Source organism: Magnolia sinica, chromosome 6 (assembly GCF_029962835.1).
Source record: "Magnolia sinica isolate HGM2019 chromosome 6, MsV1, whole genome shotgun sequence".
Taxonomy (NCBI): domain Eukaryota; kingdom Viridiplantae; phylum Streptophyta; class Magnoliopsida; order Magnoliales; family Magnoliaceae; genus Magnolia; species Magnolia sinica.
The window spans coordinates 61,760,544-61,776,658 of NC_080578.1; the positions used below are offsets into that span (position 1 = coordinate 61,760,544).

The window sequence follows — 16,115 nt, forward strand, 5'->3', positions numbered from 1 at the left end:
ATGCATCCAAGTCTTGACATAAATCTTTTGTTTCTCTGTGCATAATAATATGGTGCTCATACGATACAGGGCATTTTGTATTGCCATAAAGGTTTTATCTCATAAGGATGATGTATCTGATACTAGGAATTTATTTTGCCTCAATCGGAATTGTGTAATGAAATTTATTATAGTAGTATGAATTGTTTAAGCTCTTAACTGTATGAATTGTGGTTATCTAATATGTTGATTCTGTTCTCACATAATGATGGTAACTAATGTATATTTTGTTTTAGGTAAATTGATTTTATTTTCAGTTTATGGTCGGTCTGCTCGAATTGAAACTTTTAAGATTAACCTAAGTGGCTGATTTTTATGCAACTTTTATTATCCTGCCTTATTGAGTAGTTTATTTTGTCCATAACACACAAGGACAGTGAAGATGTTCTCTGTCAAGTAGACATGGATAGATTTTCTTTTCATTAGTCTTGTTGACTACCTCGAACTTGCAAATACTTAAAATATTTTCATCTTGAATCTCAAGTATACATAAAAAGGGCCAAATATGGTTACCAGTTAGTGGAGGATTACGTTTTCAGATCTTAGCTAATAAGTTGTTTTGATATTTACAACCAATGTGGATGTTTCCAAGACAATGAAAATGGCCATTTGGTAATATTCTGCAAATCCGATGCAGTTTGGCTATATTCCCCTGTCATCTTTGTATTTGACAGTATTTCCTTCGTTTCATTTGTTGAACCTCTTCTTTTACAGGAGAGGCTTATCTGAATCAAAAATACATTTTCTTGAGGAACTATTCAGCTTACTTTTTGGCTACGAGTTCCTTTATACATTTTTTTGTAGCATCTTTTTAAGTTTAGAGTCATGAATTCATTATTAGAATATGGGATAACTGTTTCAGTTTTCCAGAATTCTGATGAAAAGTTTCTGTATGTTGATTAATTTGTGCCATATCTTCAGATTAACCTAGAGACAAAATTGTATTATTCTTTTATAGCAAAAATTAAATTTCTCAGATTCCTAACCTAGTCATCTTTTTGGCTGCCACATGACTGATAAATTGAGTGGAAGTTTTCTCAAGTATAATTCTTTTATAGCAAAAATTAAATTTCTCAGATTCCTAAGCTAGTCATCTTTATTGACTGTCGCATGACTGAAAAATATGAGCAGAAGTTTTCTCGAGGTATTTTTCTTGACCCCATCTTTTCTTTCATTCTTCTACCTTTTGAGGGGTGGCCTCCCCACTTAAGTTTTGGAATATCCTTGATTTTTGGACATGCATTCATCCTTGTAAAATGCACTTTATGAACATACAATACATAGCGGACCCTGGCATCACCATCCCAACTGTTTTAACCTGTTTCTTTGTTCACCCACGTATTAAAAAAAATTTAGGAATTTTGCATACCTCACTCACTAGGGAGGTCCACCACAATTTGAACGCTTCAGATCGGGGAGCAATTGGCCCCACTTTGTACAAACTGAAATCCCATGCATTATTGTACAATCTCTTAGGCCATGCATATGATTGTACCATACCTTGATTTTATAAGGTATATGCCCAGTTTCAATTAGGATTGAATGGGCCAAGGCTAGGCTAGGTTTAAAATTTTGAATGAGCCTGCCTGTTAAGCCTGGCCCAAACAGCTGACATTTTTGTTGGGCCTAATGAGGTGGTCCCCCGCTTGGAAAGTGTGCAAAGGCACTTCCATGCAGTGTTGCACACTCATATGGCCTCCACAGGTTTTTGGATCAACTTGACATTTCTGTTCTCCCTTCCACCAGGTCTACGAGACTTGTCGGTAGGTCAGATGGCAAATAAACACCAAGGTGGGTCTCATGAAAGTTTCAATGTTGGACGTCATGTCCTCACTGTTTTTTGTGGTGTGGTCCACCTAAGATCTGGACCGGCCTCATTTATGGTCCCATGATCTAAAATAAGCTGGAGAAACAGATGGACAGTGTCAATTCATCACAATTTAATTGACGAGAAACACTACAGAAACTACTGCAAATCATTCGAGCATTGCTATAGAATCTAGCATCGGCGATCTAGCAGCTCTAGAATTTATAGTTGGTTCCTTGGTATCTAAGGGGGATATTTCTATAAGCACGGTATGTTTATTTGATTGTCATAATTTCAGGTGCGGCTTCCATCAATATGATTCACTCACTTTACTATAAAAGTTATGCATTGGTGTTCTTTTGGCATTCTTTGACATACATAGCTAGACACTTAGACTAACAACTAAGAGTGCTGATTTTTGCACACTTAAGGGCCTATTTTTTTCACCATTTACCATGGTAATGTAAAGAAAATGTGCAATAATTACAAATTGCTTTACCTGCCTCCTGACAACATCTGCATTTGACCACTAATTGCTGTGGTAAATTGAAATGATGGCATTTTTACATTGCCTGAATGTCAAATCGCCACCAAAATACATTGATGTTACTATATGGATTCAAAATTTTTACAGTAATTACATATTGATTGGGATCATTTCAATGGATAGAAACCTTTGACATGATTGGGCCATTTCAGTGGATCTGAACCGATCATATGATTTGGTCATTTGGTGATCCAAATGCTTGAGTTGTGCTTTTTTAGTGATCTAAACTCATCATATGATTAAGGCTACTTTCAATGACCGATGTCGATGGATATGTTAAGTTAATCTATATTATTCATATTATTGAGATCAATTCTCAGTGATCGACATTGCTAATTTTGTAGAGCCCTCTTTAACTTTACAAACAATTTTAATGATCAGGCCTATTTTTGCTAATCCTTCATTATTCCTTCTAGTTTAGTTAATTAAGGTGATTTGGTCCATTATCTTATTTTTGCTTCTTTATTGATCCAAACTCATCATATGATTGAGGCTATTTTCAATGACCCATGCCAATAGATATGTATCTTATTTTCACTTCTTTATTGATCCAAACTTATCATATGATTGAGGCTATTTTCAATGACCCATGCCAATAGATATGTATCTTATTTTCACTTCTTTATTGATCCAAACTCATTATATGATTGAGGCTATTTTCAATGACCCATGCCAATAGATATGTATCTTATTTTCACTTCTTTATTGATCTAAACTCATCATATGATTGAGGCTATTTTCAATGACCCATGCCAATAGATATGTTAAGTTGATCTATATTAATATATTATAAATATTATAGAGATCAATTCTCAGTGATTCATACCATTAATGTTATAGAGCCCTCTTTAACTTTATAAACAATTTAAATGATCGGGCCTGATTTCATCAATCCTTCATCCTAGTGGATCCAATTTAGTTGGTTGAGGTGATTCGACTCTTGAGGGATGTACACTAATGAATTTTCCATTTTCAGAGACTTTGGTTCAAGAGTCGGCCATAGTTGGTCCATTTTATAATTCAAGCTATTTTAGTGATCCACACCATTCGTATTAAGGCATACACTTAATGAATCAATCAGTGAATGTCGCATGAACCAAAAGTTATTAATGATTCAAATTTTGCTAATGATTGGACTCATTTTCAGTGGCACGAACCTTTGATGTGCTTGAACAATTTCAAGCGATCTCAACTGTTCATATGCTTAGTCTTGTTTTATGTGATCCACACCCTTCATATGATTAGAGTTGTTTCGGTGATGTAAACCCTTCATTAGTTGAAGCCTTTTTTAGTGATCCAAACCAGTAGGTATACTTATGCATCTTTTCACTAATCCATTAAGTTCATCTTTTGATACTTAGGCCTCTATTCATTAATACAGCACTTAATATTTTGGGATTGTTTTGAGTGATCTACACCCTTCATTTGATTGGATCTAGATCGATTTGATATAATCAGACCTTCATTTACCTATCTTATCACTTAATGTTATATACTCATTGGATTGCATGAGTGTAGAAAAATGTTAAGAGAGGAAGTATCTTGTCTCAGAATTATGCTCATTTTCATTAATCCAAACTGGTTACATGATTGATCAGTATTTAGTGATTCAAATTATTAATGGGTAGAGTTTGTTTCCAATAATATGAACCACTCATATGATTTGGTGCGTTTCCAATAATATGAACCATCATCATCATCTAATACTTATCGCAACTAATTAGGGTTTAGGGTTTAGGTGGGTTTGCTCCCTATAGACGCGAGTGTGATTCCCCTCCCCATGGATTAACAATCATGGGTTGGGGCGAACAACTTTTGTCGTGGGTTTGCTCCCCACATACATGAGTTTTATTCCCCTCCCCGTGGATTATCTGTTATGAGTTTGGGTGAACGACTTTGGTCGTGGGTTTGCTCCCTAGAGATACGAGTTCGATTCCCCTCCCCATGGATTATCAATGCACGTGGTGTAAAATTGGATTTTTTTTTTTAATCCTCACATCTGGAGACTCGCAACACCCGACCTGACTTGGTGCTAACTTGACCTAATTCGCTACTTGTGATCAGGTTGGACTCAGTCTAGGTTATTCCAGGCCAAACCCGAACTTAGATCGGGTCAGGCATGCTAGACTTGGTACCGAGTTGGGTCAAGTTTGAGTCAGGTCTATTTCAAAACCGGGTCGAGTCGGTTTAGCCCTAACTTTGTCCGACTCGACTCATTACCTTGTTCTGCATGCTGTGTATTAGGGAAAGTTTTTGTTTTTAATCCTCACATTTGGATATTCCTGAAATTTTAACCTTCAATTTCTGTATTTGTTATTAAGCCTACGCATGTCCATTACTTTCAAGCTTGATCTAGCTCGTATAGGTGTATGCTCATGACGCTTAACGACTGAGTTCGATTTCCTCCATGTGGATTTTCTGATGCACATGGTTGGCGGGTGATTGGGTGCATCTGGAGGGAATGGTCTCAACTTAAAGGGACGGGGACACCCTGTATTTAAAAAAAAAAATCCCAAAACCCGTCATGAGTTTGGGCGAATGGCGCTTTGGTCTTGGGTTTGCTCCCCACAAACACAAGTTCGTTCCCCCTCTCTGTGGGTTACCGGTCACGAGTTCGGGAGAGCGACTTTAGTCATAGGTTTGCTCCCCACAGACACGAGTTTTAGAGAATGGCTTTGGTCATGGGTTTGCTCCCCACAGACACGAGTTTGATTCCCCTTCTCGCGGATTACCCGTCATGAGTTTGGGCGAACGACTTTGGTCGTGGGTTTGCTCCCCACAGCCAGGAGTTCGAATCCCCTCCCTCTGAATTACTCGATGCACGTGGTGTAATAAGGAAATTTTTTTTACTCCTGAAACCCTCAATTATGCGTTCACTATTAAGCTTATGCCCGTCTATTCCTTTCAAGCTTCATCCCGCCCTTATTCGTCTGTCGATGAATAACGGATTGACTCTGTTGTTGTCATTGCTTTGTTTTTCTCTCCTTTCCTATTAGTGAGTTCCGATGCATGCTATCACTAATAGGGGGACGTCATATCTGCTGAAAAACGGAGCCCCTATCTTGTAAGGCACACTATAGCGCACTCCGGGCGGCCCTGGCTTCTAGCTCTCTTGATTAGATCGTCGTATTTTATAGTAGTGACTCCCGAAGCATGGGAGCTACTCTTAGACCAGCAGAATTACATGAACGACATGACATTTCCAATAAAAGCCTTTGGCCCCCAAATTCAATATATAGATCTCTTTTTCTTTAGAGTAGATCTATTGAGGGCTAGGCTAGCCCGAACCCCCGAAGGGGCTTATCATCAGGTGTTGGTTGACCGACTCTGATTGCCTATAAGTTGTTCGCTCAACCGAAAAGTCCATCTACATCCCCTATTCGAATTAGAAATCCCGCCTTGCCTCGTATCACTTCACTCCTTCCTCGTGATTATTTTCAGGTTTTGGTTTGTCCTATACGATGGGGTAAGGTCCCATGAATTCCTGACAACTAGTAAATGAATTTTTCAACTGTAAAGAAGTTTTCTTCCCACTACACCAAAACTTTGGTTTAGGAATGGGTATGTCCATGGTTTAGAAATAGCTTAGGGCCGTTAATAATTAAAAACGGTTCCTAAAACTGCCCCGCAAACCCTATTCTCTCTCGTTTTTTCTTCTCATTTCATCCATGGTCAATTTCTTCTCTCTCTTTCTCTCTCTCGATTTTCTTCTCATTTCTTCCGGTTAGTGTCCACCAACCTCCCACCCAGCCCCTTTCAAAACTCCCATCTCCTTCCCATTTCCTTCTGAAATCTCAAACCCATTCCTGTCAAAACCCTTGTCAATGTCGCACCTAGCCCCTTTCAAAACCCTAAACCCCTATAGATCGAAACCCATCGTAGCACGTTCGGCATCCTCCCACCCAGCTCCTATTAAAACCCTCATCGCTTTTTCTATTTTCAAAAATTCTCAAATCTTAGACGATTCCAATCCATCTCTTAATCGATTCATCGGGGATATGATCCTATTTTCTCGTGAATTTGTTTATTTATTTTTTTTTTCAATTTTCTTTGGTTCAGACAGTGAATGTGTAAGAACGTCTAAATTTTCTCTTCGGATCGTTTCCTTTAATTTCTCCCCATTTTCATCCTTCGATTGATCGTCTCCGTATCAATCACAACTAAAAACTGCAATCGAATTCAAAGTCTTGAAGAAAATGCGAAGATTTTATGCTAGGATTTAGAGATCCACCTTCTAAATGGATTTGTTGATCGTTCATCGAATTCAATTCTTGCAATCTTGATGGGTCAAATAGGCTTCGAATTGAGCGATTGTGTAGCGATCGAATGGATCTTAACATTACAAACCCTAACAAATGTAAGAAGAAGCTAGCGAACAATGCCGTTTCTCAGAAGGAGGTCGATTTTTGTAGGGAAGAAAATGAGGAATTGAAGTCATTGTTGCCACCTCAAAGGGGCAGAATGTCAACAAGACCGAAGAATCTGTGGTGGAAAGTGCAATGGAATGATAGGAATGGCAACAAGCTTGCAGAAGTTTTTGAATTCCAGCCAAGGTAATATCCATCGACTTAGATTTAATTCAATTATCTCATTTAAATTTTATTTATTTTCATTGCTTGAGAACAGTTTTCAGAATTTTGCAGCATTACCGTTAGTTTGGTACATTTCTCTTTCCTACCCATGGTCTTGTGAGGAAACTTGTGGTTGAGGAATGCTCATTTACTTACTACGTGCATTTTGGAACCCAAATTCATGGGGATATGCAACACTAGATGTGTGCAAGATCTGGACCATACATCTAGCAGGACGCACCATATAAGAGCCATGACTCAAAAATCAGATCGATCGGATGATCCTAAGTGTTATGTCGGAACAGGACCGAAAGATGGCATTTTTCTCAAATCGAGCTTAGGATCTCCCAACCACTCTGATTTTGGGCCATGGCCCACGTACATTAGAACTTGCTGGAAGAGTGGTGTTCCAATGGGAACTCGTATATGCAAAAAACCTATACAATTAGTTTGCCTCGTTGCGGCTATTCTATGAAGAAAACATTTGTTCATGTAGTCATTTGAAGCCAAACAAAAATCCATTTAATGGGGCTCTTCAACACCAACAGTAAATGGGAACCAAGCCATCTTACAAAATTCTAAACACAACCTATACATGAATTGGATTGGCCAAAAAAAGAAAAAAGAAACAGCTCATAAAAACAAAATGCCTAACCATTATTTAGAACCTTAAGGGACTGAATATACCGTTCATATCTGCATTTGTTGCCCACAAAAAGAAAAAAAGAAAAAAAGCTCATAAAAAGAAAATGCCTAACCATTATTTAGAACCTTAAGGGACTGAATATACCGTTCATATCTGCATTTGCTGCCCACACTCCTATATAAATTTGTCTAAAATTAGCAAAAGATAGTTTGACCCGGGAGAATCTGTAAATTCTTCACTATCTCAGATACTTTCCTTTTTCTTTTCTTTTCTTTAAGGTTAACTGCATTAGTAAAACAAGGGGATTAGAGGATCTTAGATGCATTATATTTACCAAAAATGGACTGTGATGATGTAATCAGGTATTTTCTTGCCATGCGGTGTTACTGTTTTATGGAAAATTCCAAAGCGTCTATTCCTTGGAGGATGATGCCAAATTGCTCTCTAAGTCTTGGACTCATTTCCAAAAATGGACTGTGTGATGATGTAATCGGGTTTGTTTTATGGTTGTTTGTATCTTGGTAGATCAGGTTGAATGTTGGAATTCATGTTCAACCTACGAGATCAGGTTTAAGAATGCATGTGTATGTCCAATCTGTAAAAGGGTCAGTGGAGCCTGGCACTAAATGAGTCAGGTTAGACTTGATGAATTTTTAACTGAGCTTGTTGGGCGAGAGAGTAATGGATTCTGGGTTAGGTTTTGGTGGGAATTTTTAACTGAGCTATCAGCATTTATCTTGTGCAGATACCTTGGCATAGTTTCTGTAAGGACAGATGTTTATTCATTTGGAATTGTTCTGTTGCAACTGATATCAGGATGCAATGTGATCAATGAAAATCAAGAAGAGCAAAGCCAGTCTCTACTTCGATGGGTATGAAATTTGTGTATATCTGTTGGTCACAAACTCTGTTGTTCCACTTAGAGTTTGTGTCCTGTCCTAAAAATCAGGCCAATTGAATCAACAAGTGGCAAAATGTATGTTGAATGTAGGTTGTTGGTTCTGTTTTTCTAACTGCCCATTTCATGTACTTTTGGCCCATCTGATGAATGGACCAACTGATTCTTGGGCTATGGAACAGACTTTTTGGGATCATCCTATGAACAATATGGTTCTTGCATGTGCCATGTCAGCACATGTGGGGGCGTTTGTGTTGTTTGCTTCAAGATGGGTGTCCAGAGACAGCATTCCTCATTCTCAATCTCTCTTTTACTATGGAATGCATTGCAGATGTTGGTTATATATAGATGTCAGATATTGGTAAATTAATTGGGCCTTATGAAATTCTCAGTCCTGATTTCAACAAATATATCTACGCTTTTACTTATATTTTAGGCAGAAGTGTTGATTAAAAAGGTTACATTACATGAACTGATTAATCCTTGTATTGGAGAATCCTATGACACATACGAACTGTACCATATGGCTAGGACAACGTACTTGAGTGTTAGTAGAAGGCTGGAAATGCGCCCATCCATGGAAGAGGTAGCTGATTGAAACTTGGTACTCTGATTTTTTATTTTTTTTGTGATTTTTAGTTGCAAAATGTCAAATGTTAGTTTCTTGTTTGTAAACAATGGTTTTCATCTAATCTAACAGTGAGGTGTATCAGAAGACATTCATGTAAAGCCTTATTAATCTTTTATATTAGAGATTAATAAGGCTTTACATGAATGTAGTACAACATGCATGGGAAATATAGTGATTGGGGTAGTAGATCTTGTGGGTCACCATATGGTTTAGCACTAGGCCAAAAACATTTACATTCATGAGTTTTCCCTGTTGAATGTGGCCTGTTACTCATCATTCTCGTTTAGTGTCCTCCTCTTTAAGGCTGGTGATAAAATCCTTCCCAGATTCCAATCAATGTAGTTTTCAGAACATGGCCCATCCGAGGCACACAAAATCATTGACAGGATAGGTAATGAGCTTCCAAGATAATGGTTTTAACTCTTGGTCCATGATCCTTATGAAGTTGATCCTTTCAGGTGGGGAGAAGTCAAGCTATAGGACCAGTTAAGGTTAGAAGGGATGCCACAGCTCTTGCTATGCGGGGTTGGCACTCTCAACGTCTTCTTAGCAATGGTTATGTTGGCGACTCACTTATCAAGGTTTATGGAGATTATCAAATGTTATGTTTATGCATTTGGTTTTGTGCTCATACCATGTTGTAAAATTTCTTCCATGTGAATAAATATGCTGGATCAGGTCTAATCAGAAGGCCTTCATTGTTTCTAGTCATCACATTGTCTACACTATTAAAATAGAGAATTGGGACAAACCACTCCATCTGGTCAAACTGTGCTGTAAAATTGTCAACATCTATATATTGGTTAGTATTATGCAGCTAATTTACCTATGGCATTTTGATTTCTATGCATTAGTTGTAACAGGCTCATATCAGAAGCACTTTCCCTGTACATTATCTTCCCTTAACACTGCATTTTAGAAACATCTGAAACTATATGCAAGTAGAATTGCTGGCGAATTATGTATTGTAGAACATCTGAAACTTCATCTCACAATAGATAATGAAGTAAAATGAAATACCCAAAACCACCAAGAACATTAACAAAGTTTGTATTCTTCTCTCTGATACAAGAATATAGAACAACAGATATAAGAAAAGGGAGAAGTATTTCTGAAAACACCACTGACAAATGGTCCGTTTGTGGGACATTATTAAGTGGGCATGAAAATATTAAAATGCTTACCTTGGAATAGAGACCACTTGTGTTGGACATGCACACGCTTTTCAAGCTCTGTGTTTTGACATGCTTCCTTTATCATGGCGATTGACCTAGCTAGAATATGTTTAAGAAGGTTTTATCGTATTGGGTCCCATCTTCAATTTCCCATCCCTCTCAAAAAACTTGATTTGGGCTCTTATTATTTTTTTTTTCCAAAAACAGATATTGTCATTTGTGATTTTGCAACCCAACTTTAGGTTTTCTTATTCTTTTCTTGATATTTGTAAGATGCTAATATCATCTCTACATTCTGATTATTTTATTTGGGCTCATGTAGAACCGCATTGTTCTATGGGAGTTTTGTGCTCTCTCTTCATCAAATTGCATTGTTGTTTGTTGTATGTTGTGGTATCATAAGGTACACAAACACCATCTTTTCTTTTCCTTTTTTTCCCCTCTATAAGGGCATATTTGTAAGTGCTGGGAATCGTCATGATTACTTTTGAGATCCAGTCTCTGTCCATAAGTTGGGTCCAACTGTGAAGATTCCCTTGGCTACATATGTTAGCAAAATTTCATGAAAGAAATGGATGGCTGGATCCCCTTTAAAAAAAAAACAAAAAAAAAAGGATGGCTTTAGAGCCTTATCAAAGTTTTGTTGTCTGTGCATGTTTCTTGCAGTGTGGGCCACTTGAAGTGGAAAGGCTTGATTTTTGCGATTAACTACATGGTCAGACCCATCTAATTTACTTCTTTGATCTCTCTTATGCCATCCCATAGCAAAGATCCAACGTTAGATCTTTAACAAATTCTATGTACCTCCCCTCGAGGTTGGTGCAATACTGTTGCAGAACTATTTTTGGTAGTGGATCAAATAGCTCGCAAAGCTGGAGTTGCTCCATTCATCAGCTATTAATATTCTCCAAATACAAAATTCGAGTTATATTTAACTTTGTATGCAATTTTGAGTTTCTTTTAAGTAATTTCGTATGTTTCATTTTCTTGATTTTTGTCATATACAGGTTATTTTGGACTGGGACATGGTGATGAGTTGCTATTTTAAGAGGTTTTCAGGGATTAAAAGCATATCCAACACTCAAATGGATCACACAACAGGAAACAATGTAGATTGAATATCTACCGTTGAAAAATTCTTGAGGCCACGTAAGTTTTGGATCAAGCTTATTTTTGTTTTCCATTCATCCATGTCTGTATGATCTTATGAACAGGTTGGATGACAAATAAACATCACTATGGGGCCTAGTAAGGTTTCAACGGTGGAAATCATTATTCCCACTGTTACCTATGGTATGATCTGCTTGATCTTTGGATACGCTTCAATTTTGGGATCAACCCCTTAAATTATTTGGAAAAACAGATGGACGGTGTGGATAGACTATATACATTCAGGGTGGGCCCAACAGAGTTTACTCAGTACACAATCCGATTTCAAAAATCACGGTTGCCCACCTACTTGGTTATTAAGTAATCTTGCTTAATACGCAACCTGTAACGGTCGTCTCTCCACCGATTACATTCCACTTTCATTTTTTGTTCTCCCGACTCGATCCCAAGAAGCATCTCTCTCTCTCTCTCTCTCTCTCTCTCTCTCTCTCTCTCTCTCTCTCTCTCTGGTTTTTCTAGGGTTTCAGAGCTCTTTCTCGATCGATATCGGTCGATGGCCCACCTCTCACCTTCCCATCTAACCTTCGCGACCTCGAATTCAACAAATGTGATAACATCATCCACCTCTCTGTCGAATCCCCAATTTCCATCTCCTTCTCCCTAAATGATGCAATGCACCTAATCCACAAATTCGATTTTGTTTCAACTCATGTTGCTAACCCAACCCCCCTCCTCCCTCTCTCACCCCACGAAACCCTCGATCTCTCTCTTATCTATAATGGTGATGATGGTGAGAAGATGATGATATGATCTGGTCCGTTAGTCTGCATTTTCATGGCCGCCAAACCCCGGCAACAACCACTAGGTCATCTCTCTCTCTCTCTCTCTCTCTCTCTCTCTCTCTCTGGTCGAATGTCCTTTAATCTTCTGTTCTTTGATGTGCGATTCAAGGATTTTCTAGGGCAGATAGATGTATTTTGTCTCTATTCTTTTTGATTTAACCTATTGATTGGCCTCTGGGAAATCGATTCTCCATCTGTATTCTCCACCAGGTCATCTCTCCATCTGTATTCTCCATCTATTCTTGGGGTTTTAGGGAAGTTGGTTTTAATGGCATTTTAAGGATGTAGATGGTGATTCGAGTGCCAGGTCCATCCGATTGCGCAGCAAGCAAGCTATGCTGGACATCTTGCTAGAGCGGTGTCGGGATGTTTCAGCCTATTCGAGGAGTAAGGTTCTTTAGGTGTGGGCAGAACTATGCGAAGACCATGCTGTTTCAATTGGTTTATGGAACGAGGTTGCTTCGGTTGCTTCTGGGAGATTGGAGTATAAGAGCGCATTCGTGAGGAAAGCGGTATTGAATCTACTCATCACGATGTTGCAGCATAACCCGTTTGGTCCACAACTTCGCATTGCATCATTTGAAGTGCCCTTGGAGAAATACAAGGAGAAACTGGAAGAGATGGAACACAATGCACCTTCAAACAATGAGACGTGTGAAGCAGATGGAAAGGTTTATCAGGCTGAAGTCAGAGCAGCAAGATAGTGTTACTGATAGCGGTTTGCCTAGTGTGGAAGATGGGATCAACGAGGATTCTTCCACGCTGGATTTTGAGAACCTAGAGCAGACCAGGGCCTTGGTTGCATCACTTGAGACATGTTTAAGGTTCTCAAAGTGCATATCCTCCACAATGCCGACTCTGGTCCAACTGTTGTCTTCATCTTCTGCCACTGATGTTGAGAACACAATTCTTTTATTGATGAGGCGCAGACAATTCCAAATTGATAACTTTGAGGCCTGTCTCCGAAAAATGTTGTCACTCATAAGCATCTTCTTTGATTTGTGTTACAATTCTTCAAGACTTCCAAAGGAATCTTGGCAACCATTTAAGGGTGTGTTTGCATTGGATTTCTGTAGGTATTTTCGCAGGACAAGTCTATCCATCAATATTTCGAAGGGGGTTATTTCTACAAGCACGGTATGTTTATTTGATTGTCATAATTTCAGGTGCTGCTTCCATCAATATGATTCACTCACTTTGCTGTAGAAGCTATGCATTGGTGTTCTTTTGGCATTCTTTGACATGCATAGTTAGACACTTAGACTAAGGACTAAGAGTGTTGATTTCTACACACTTAAGGGCCTGTTTTTTTTCACCAATTACCATGGTAATGTAAAGAAAATGTGCAATAATTACAAATTGCTTTACCTGCCTCCTGAAAACATCTGCTTTGACCACTGATTGCGGTGGTAAATTGAAATGATGGCATTTTTACATTGCCTGAATGTCAAATCGCCACCAAAATACACTGATGTTGCTGTTTGGATTTGAAATTTTTACGGTAATTACATATTGATTGGGATCATTTTAATGGATAGAAACCTTTGACATGATTGGGCCATTTCAGTGGATATGAACCATTCATATGATTTGGCTCATTTAGTGATCCAAATGCCTGAGTTGTGCTTTTAAGTGATCTAAACTCATCATATGATTAAGGCTACTTTCAATGACTGATGCCGATGGATATGTTAAGTTAATCTATATTTTTCATATTATTGAGATCAATTCTCAGTGATCAACATTGCTAATTTTGTAGAGCCCTCTTTAACTTTACAAACAATTTTAATGAATGGGCCTATTTTTGCTGATCCTTCATTATGGCTTCTAGTTTCGTTAATTGAGGTGATTCGGTCCTTTATCTTATTTTCGCTTCTTTATTGATCCAAACTCCTTACATGATTGAGGCTATTTTCAATGACCCATGCCAATAGATATGTTAAGTTGATCTATATTAATATATTATACATATTATAGACATCAGTTCTCAATGATCCATACCGTTAATGTTGTAGAGCCCTCTTTAACTTTACAAACAATTTAAATGATCAGGCCTGATTTCATCAATCCTTCATCTTATTGGATCCAATTTAGTTGGTTGAGGTGATTCGACTCTTGGGGGATGTACACTGATGGATTTTCCATTTTTAGAGACTTTGGTTCAAGAGTTGGCTATAGTTGGTCCATTTTATAATTCAAGCTATTTTAGTGATCCACACCATTCGTATCAAGGCATGCACTTAACAAATCAATCAGTGAATGTCACCTGAACCAAAAGTTATTAATGATTCAAATTTTACCAATGATTGGGCTCATTTTCAGTGGCACAAACCTTTGATGTGCTTGAACCATTTCCTGTGATCTCAACGGTTCATATGCTTAGTCTTGTTTTATGTGATCCATACCCTTCATATGATTAGAGTTGTTTCGGTGATGTAAACCCTTCATTAGTTGAGGCCTTTTTTAGTGATCCAAACCAGTTGGTATACTAATGCATCTTTTCACCGATCCATTAAGTTTATCTTTTGATACTTAGGCCTCTATTCATTAATACAACACTTAATATTTTGGGGTTGTTTTCAGTGATCTAAACCCTTCATTTGATTGGATCTAGATCAGTTTGATATAATCAGATATGTTGATTGGATCTAGAAGCCATTTTTAGTAAGTTGGACAAATTGAGATATTGAGATACGTGCTTGACAATCAAATATGTTGATGTTTTGTAGCTGCAATTGGATGCAAAATGTGCCAAAATTCACTGAGGTAAGAGGAATCTAGATGTTGAATATTGAATGCCATACTATTGATATGTTTAATTATGTATTCAATGGTCAAATTAGTTAGAGGTGATTTGACCCTTGGGGGATGTACAATGGTGATTTTTTTTTCTTTTTCTTTTTAGAGACATCGATACAAGAGTCGGCTACAATGGGTCCTTTTTTTGTGATCCAAAATTGTGTCACAGGGACCATTTTAGTGGATATGAACCGTTCATATGAGTTAGTGATCCCGGCTCATCTTATGATTAAGGCCATTTTTGGTGACCAAGACAATCGATTTATTAAGTTGATCCATGTTATTCATATGATTGAGGTTGGTTCTCAATGATCTACGTTATTAACATTTCAAGGCCCTATCAATTTTATAAACCATTCAAATGATTGCACCTATTTTCTATTATCCAAACCATTGATAAGATTGCTTCGTTACCATGATCCAAACCATTGACAAGATTGCTTCGTTACCATGATCCAAACCATTGATATAATGAGGCATGTGCTTAGCAAATCAATTAGTGCATTGCATGCCCCAAAGTCGTTAGTGATTCAAGTAGTACTAATGGTTGGGCTCATTTTCACTTTTAGTGAGAAAAGCCATTGATGTTCCCGAGCCATTTTAAGTGATCCTAGTTGTTCATATGTGTGGATTGTTTTGAATGACCCATACCCTTTGGGTTGGAGGAATATAGCATTTCAATTTTTTTATGCCAAACCATCAATATGTTTAGGCCCATATTCATTAATCTAGTTAGTTAAACTGATTTGGCCCTTGGGAGGTACAATGGCAACTTTTCTCTTTTTAGAGACTTTGGTACAAGAGTTGGCTACAGTGGTTTTTTTTCTTGTTGTCTAAAACATAAAGTATCAGGAGGACCATTTCTAGTGATCCCATCTATTTTTATAATTTGGTCTAATTTGAAATTGTCAATGTGTGGGCTCATTTTATTAAATTCAAACTGTTTCAAATGTTTAAACCGTATTTAGTAAGCTAAATTCTTGATATGGTTGGGTTTCTTTTTTCAATGATCTAAACTCTTCATATGATTTGGCCCATTTCTAGTGATCC

The 16,115-nt window shown here is 37.8% G+C and overlaps 2 protein-coding genes across 5 annotated transcripts in view; both read left to right on the forward strand.

Annotated features, from left to right (window-relative positions):
* Nucleotides 1-1,997: 1,997 nt before the first annotated feature.
* The window catches only part of LOC131248801 (AT-rich interactive domain-containing protein 5-like), a 64,314-nt gene continuing 50,196 nt past the window's right edge, over nucleotides 1,998-16,115 (forward strand). Inside the window, exons 1-2 of one of the 2 annotated variants that reach the window (XR_009172464.1) lie at nucleotides 1,998-2,144; nucleotides 9,598-10,202. Coding sequence is in view for 1 of the 2 variants with exons in the window: in XM_058249258.1 (XP_058105241.1) it covers nucleotides 9,032-9,094; nucleotides 9,598-9,720 (186 nt within the window). In the remaining variant the exon portion in view is untranslated. Of the gene's footprint in view, nucleotides 2,145-8,621; nucleotides 9,095-9,597; nucleotides 10,203-16,115 lie in introns of those variants that run through there. The other variant, XM_058249258.1, reaches the window with a different exon arrangement.
* LOC131248799 (receptor-like cytosolic serine/threonine-protein kinase RBK2) lies at nucleotides 6,538-8,490 on the forward strand. Of its 3 annotated transcripts, none has more exons than XM_058249257.1 (2): nucleotides 6,538-6,946; nucleotides 7,889-8,490. In XM_058249257.1, exons 1-2 carry the CDS (start codon nucleotides 6,720-6,722, stop codon nucleotides 7,917-7,919), a joined length of 258 nt encoding a protein of 85 aa, XP_058105240.1. In that variant the 5' UTR covers nucleotides 6,538-6,719; the 3' UTR covers nucleotides 7,920-8,490. The 3 variants fall into 3 exon arrangements, with proteins under 3 accessions (XP_058105240.1, XP_058105239.1, XP_058105238.1); XM_058249256.1 differs by having other exon boundaries at nucleotides 8,141-8,490; XM_058249255.1 differs by having other exon boundaries at nucleotides 8,356-8,490.

What these genes read in the sequence shown, in the direction of transcription:
- LOC131248799 (XM_058249255.1), top strand. Translation starts at nt 6,720, where the DNA reads ATGGATCTTAACATTACAAACCCTAACAAATGTAAGAAGAAGCTAGCG. An exon ending in GTTTTTGAATTCCAGCCAAG is followed by an intron (nt 6,947 to 8,355) that starts GTAATATCCATC and finishes TATCTTGTGCAG; the next exon opens with ATACCTTGGCATAGTTTCTG.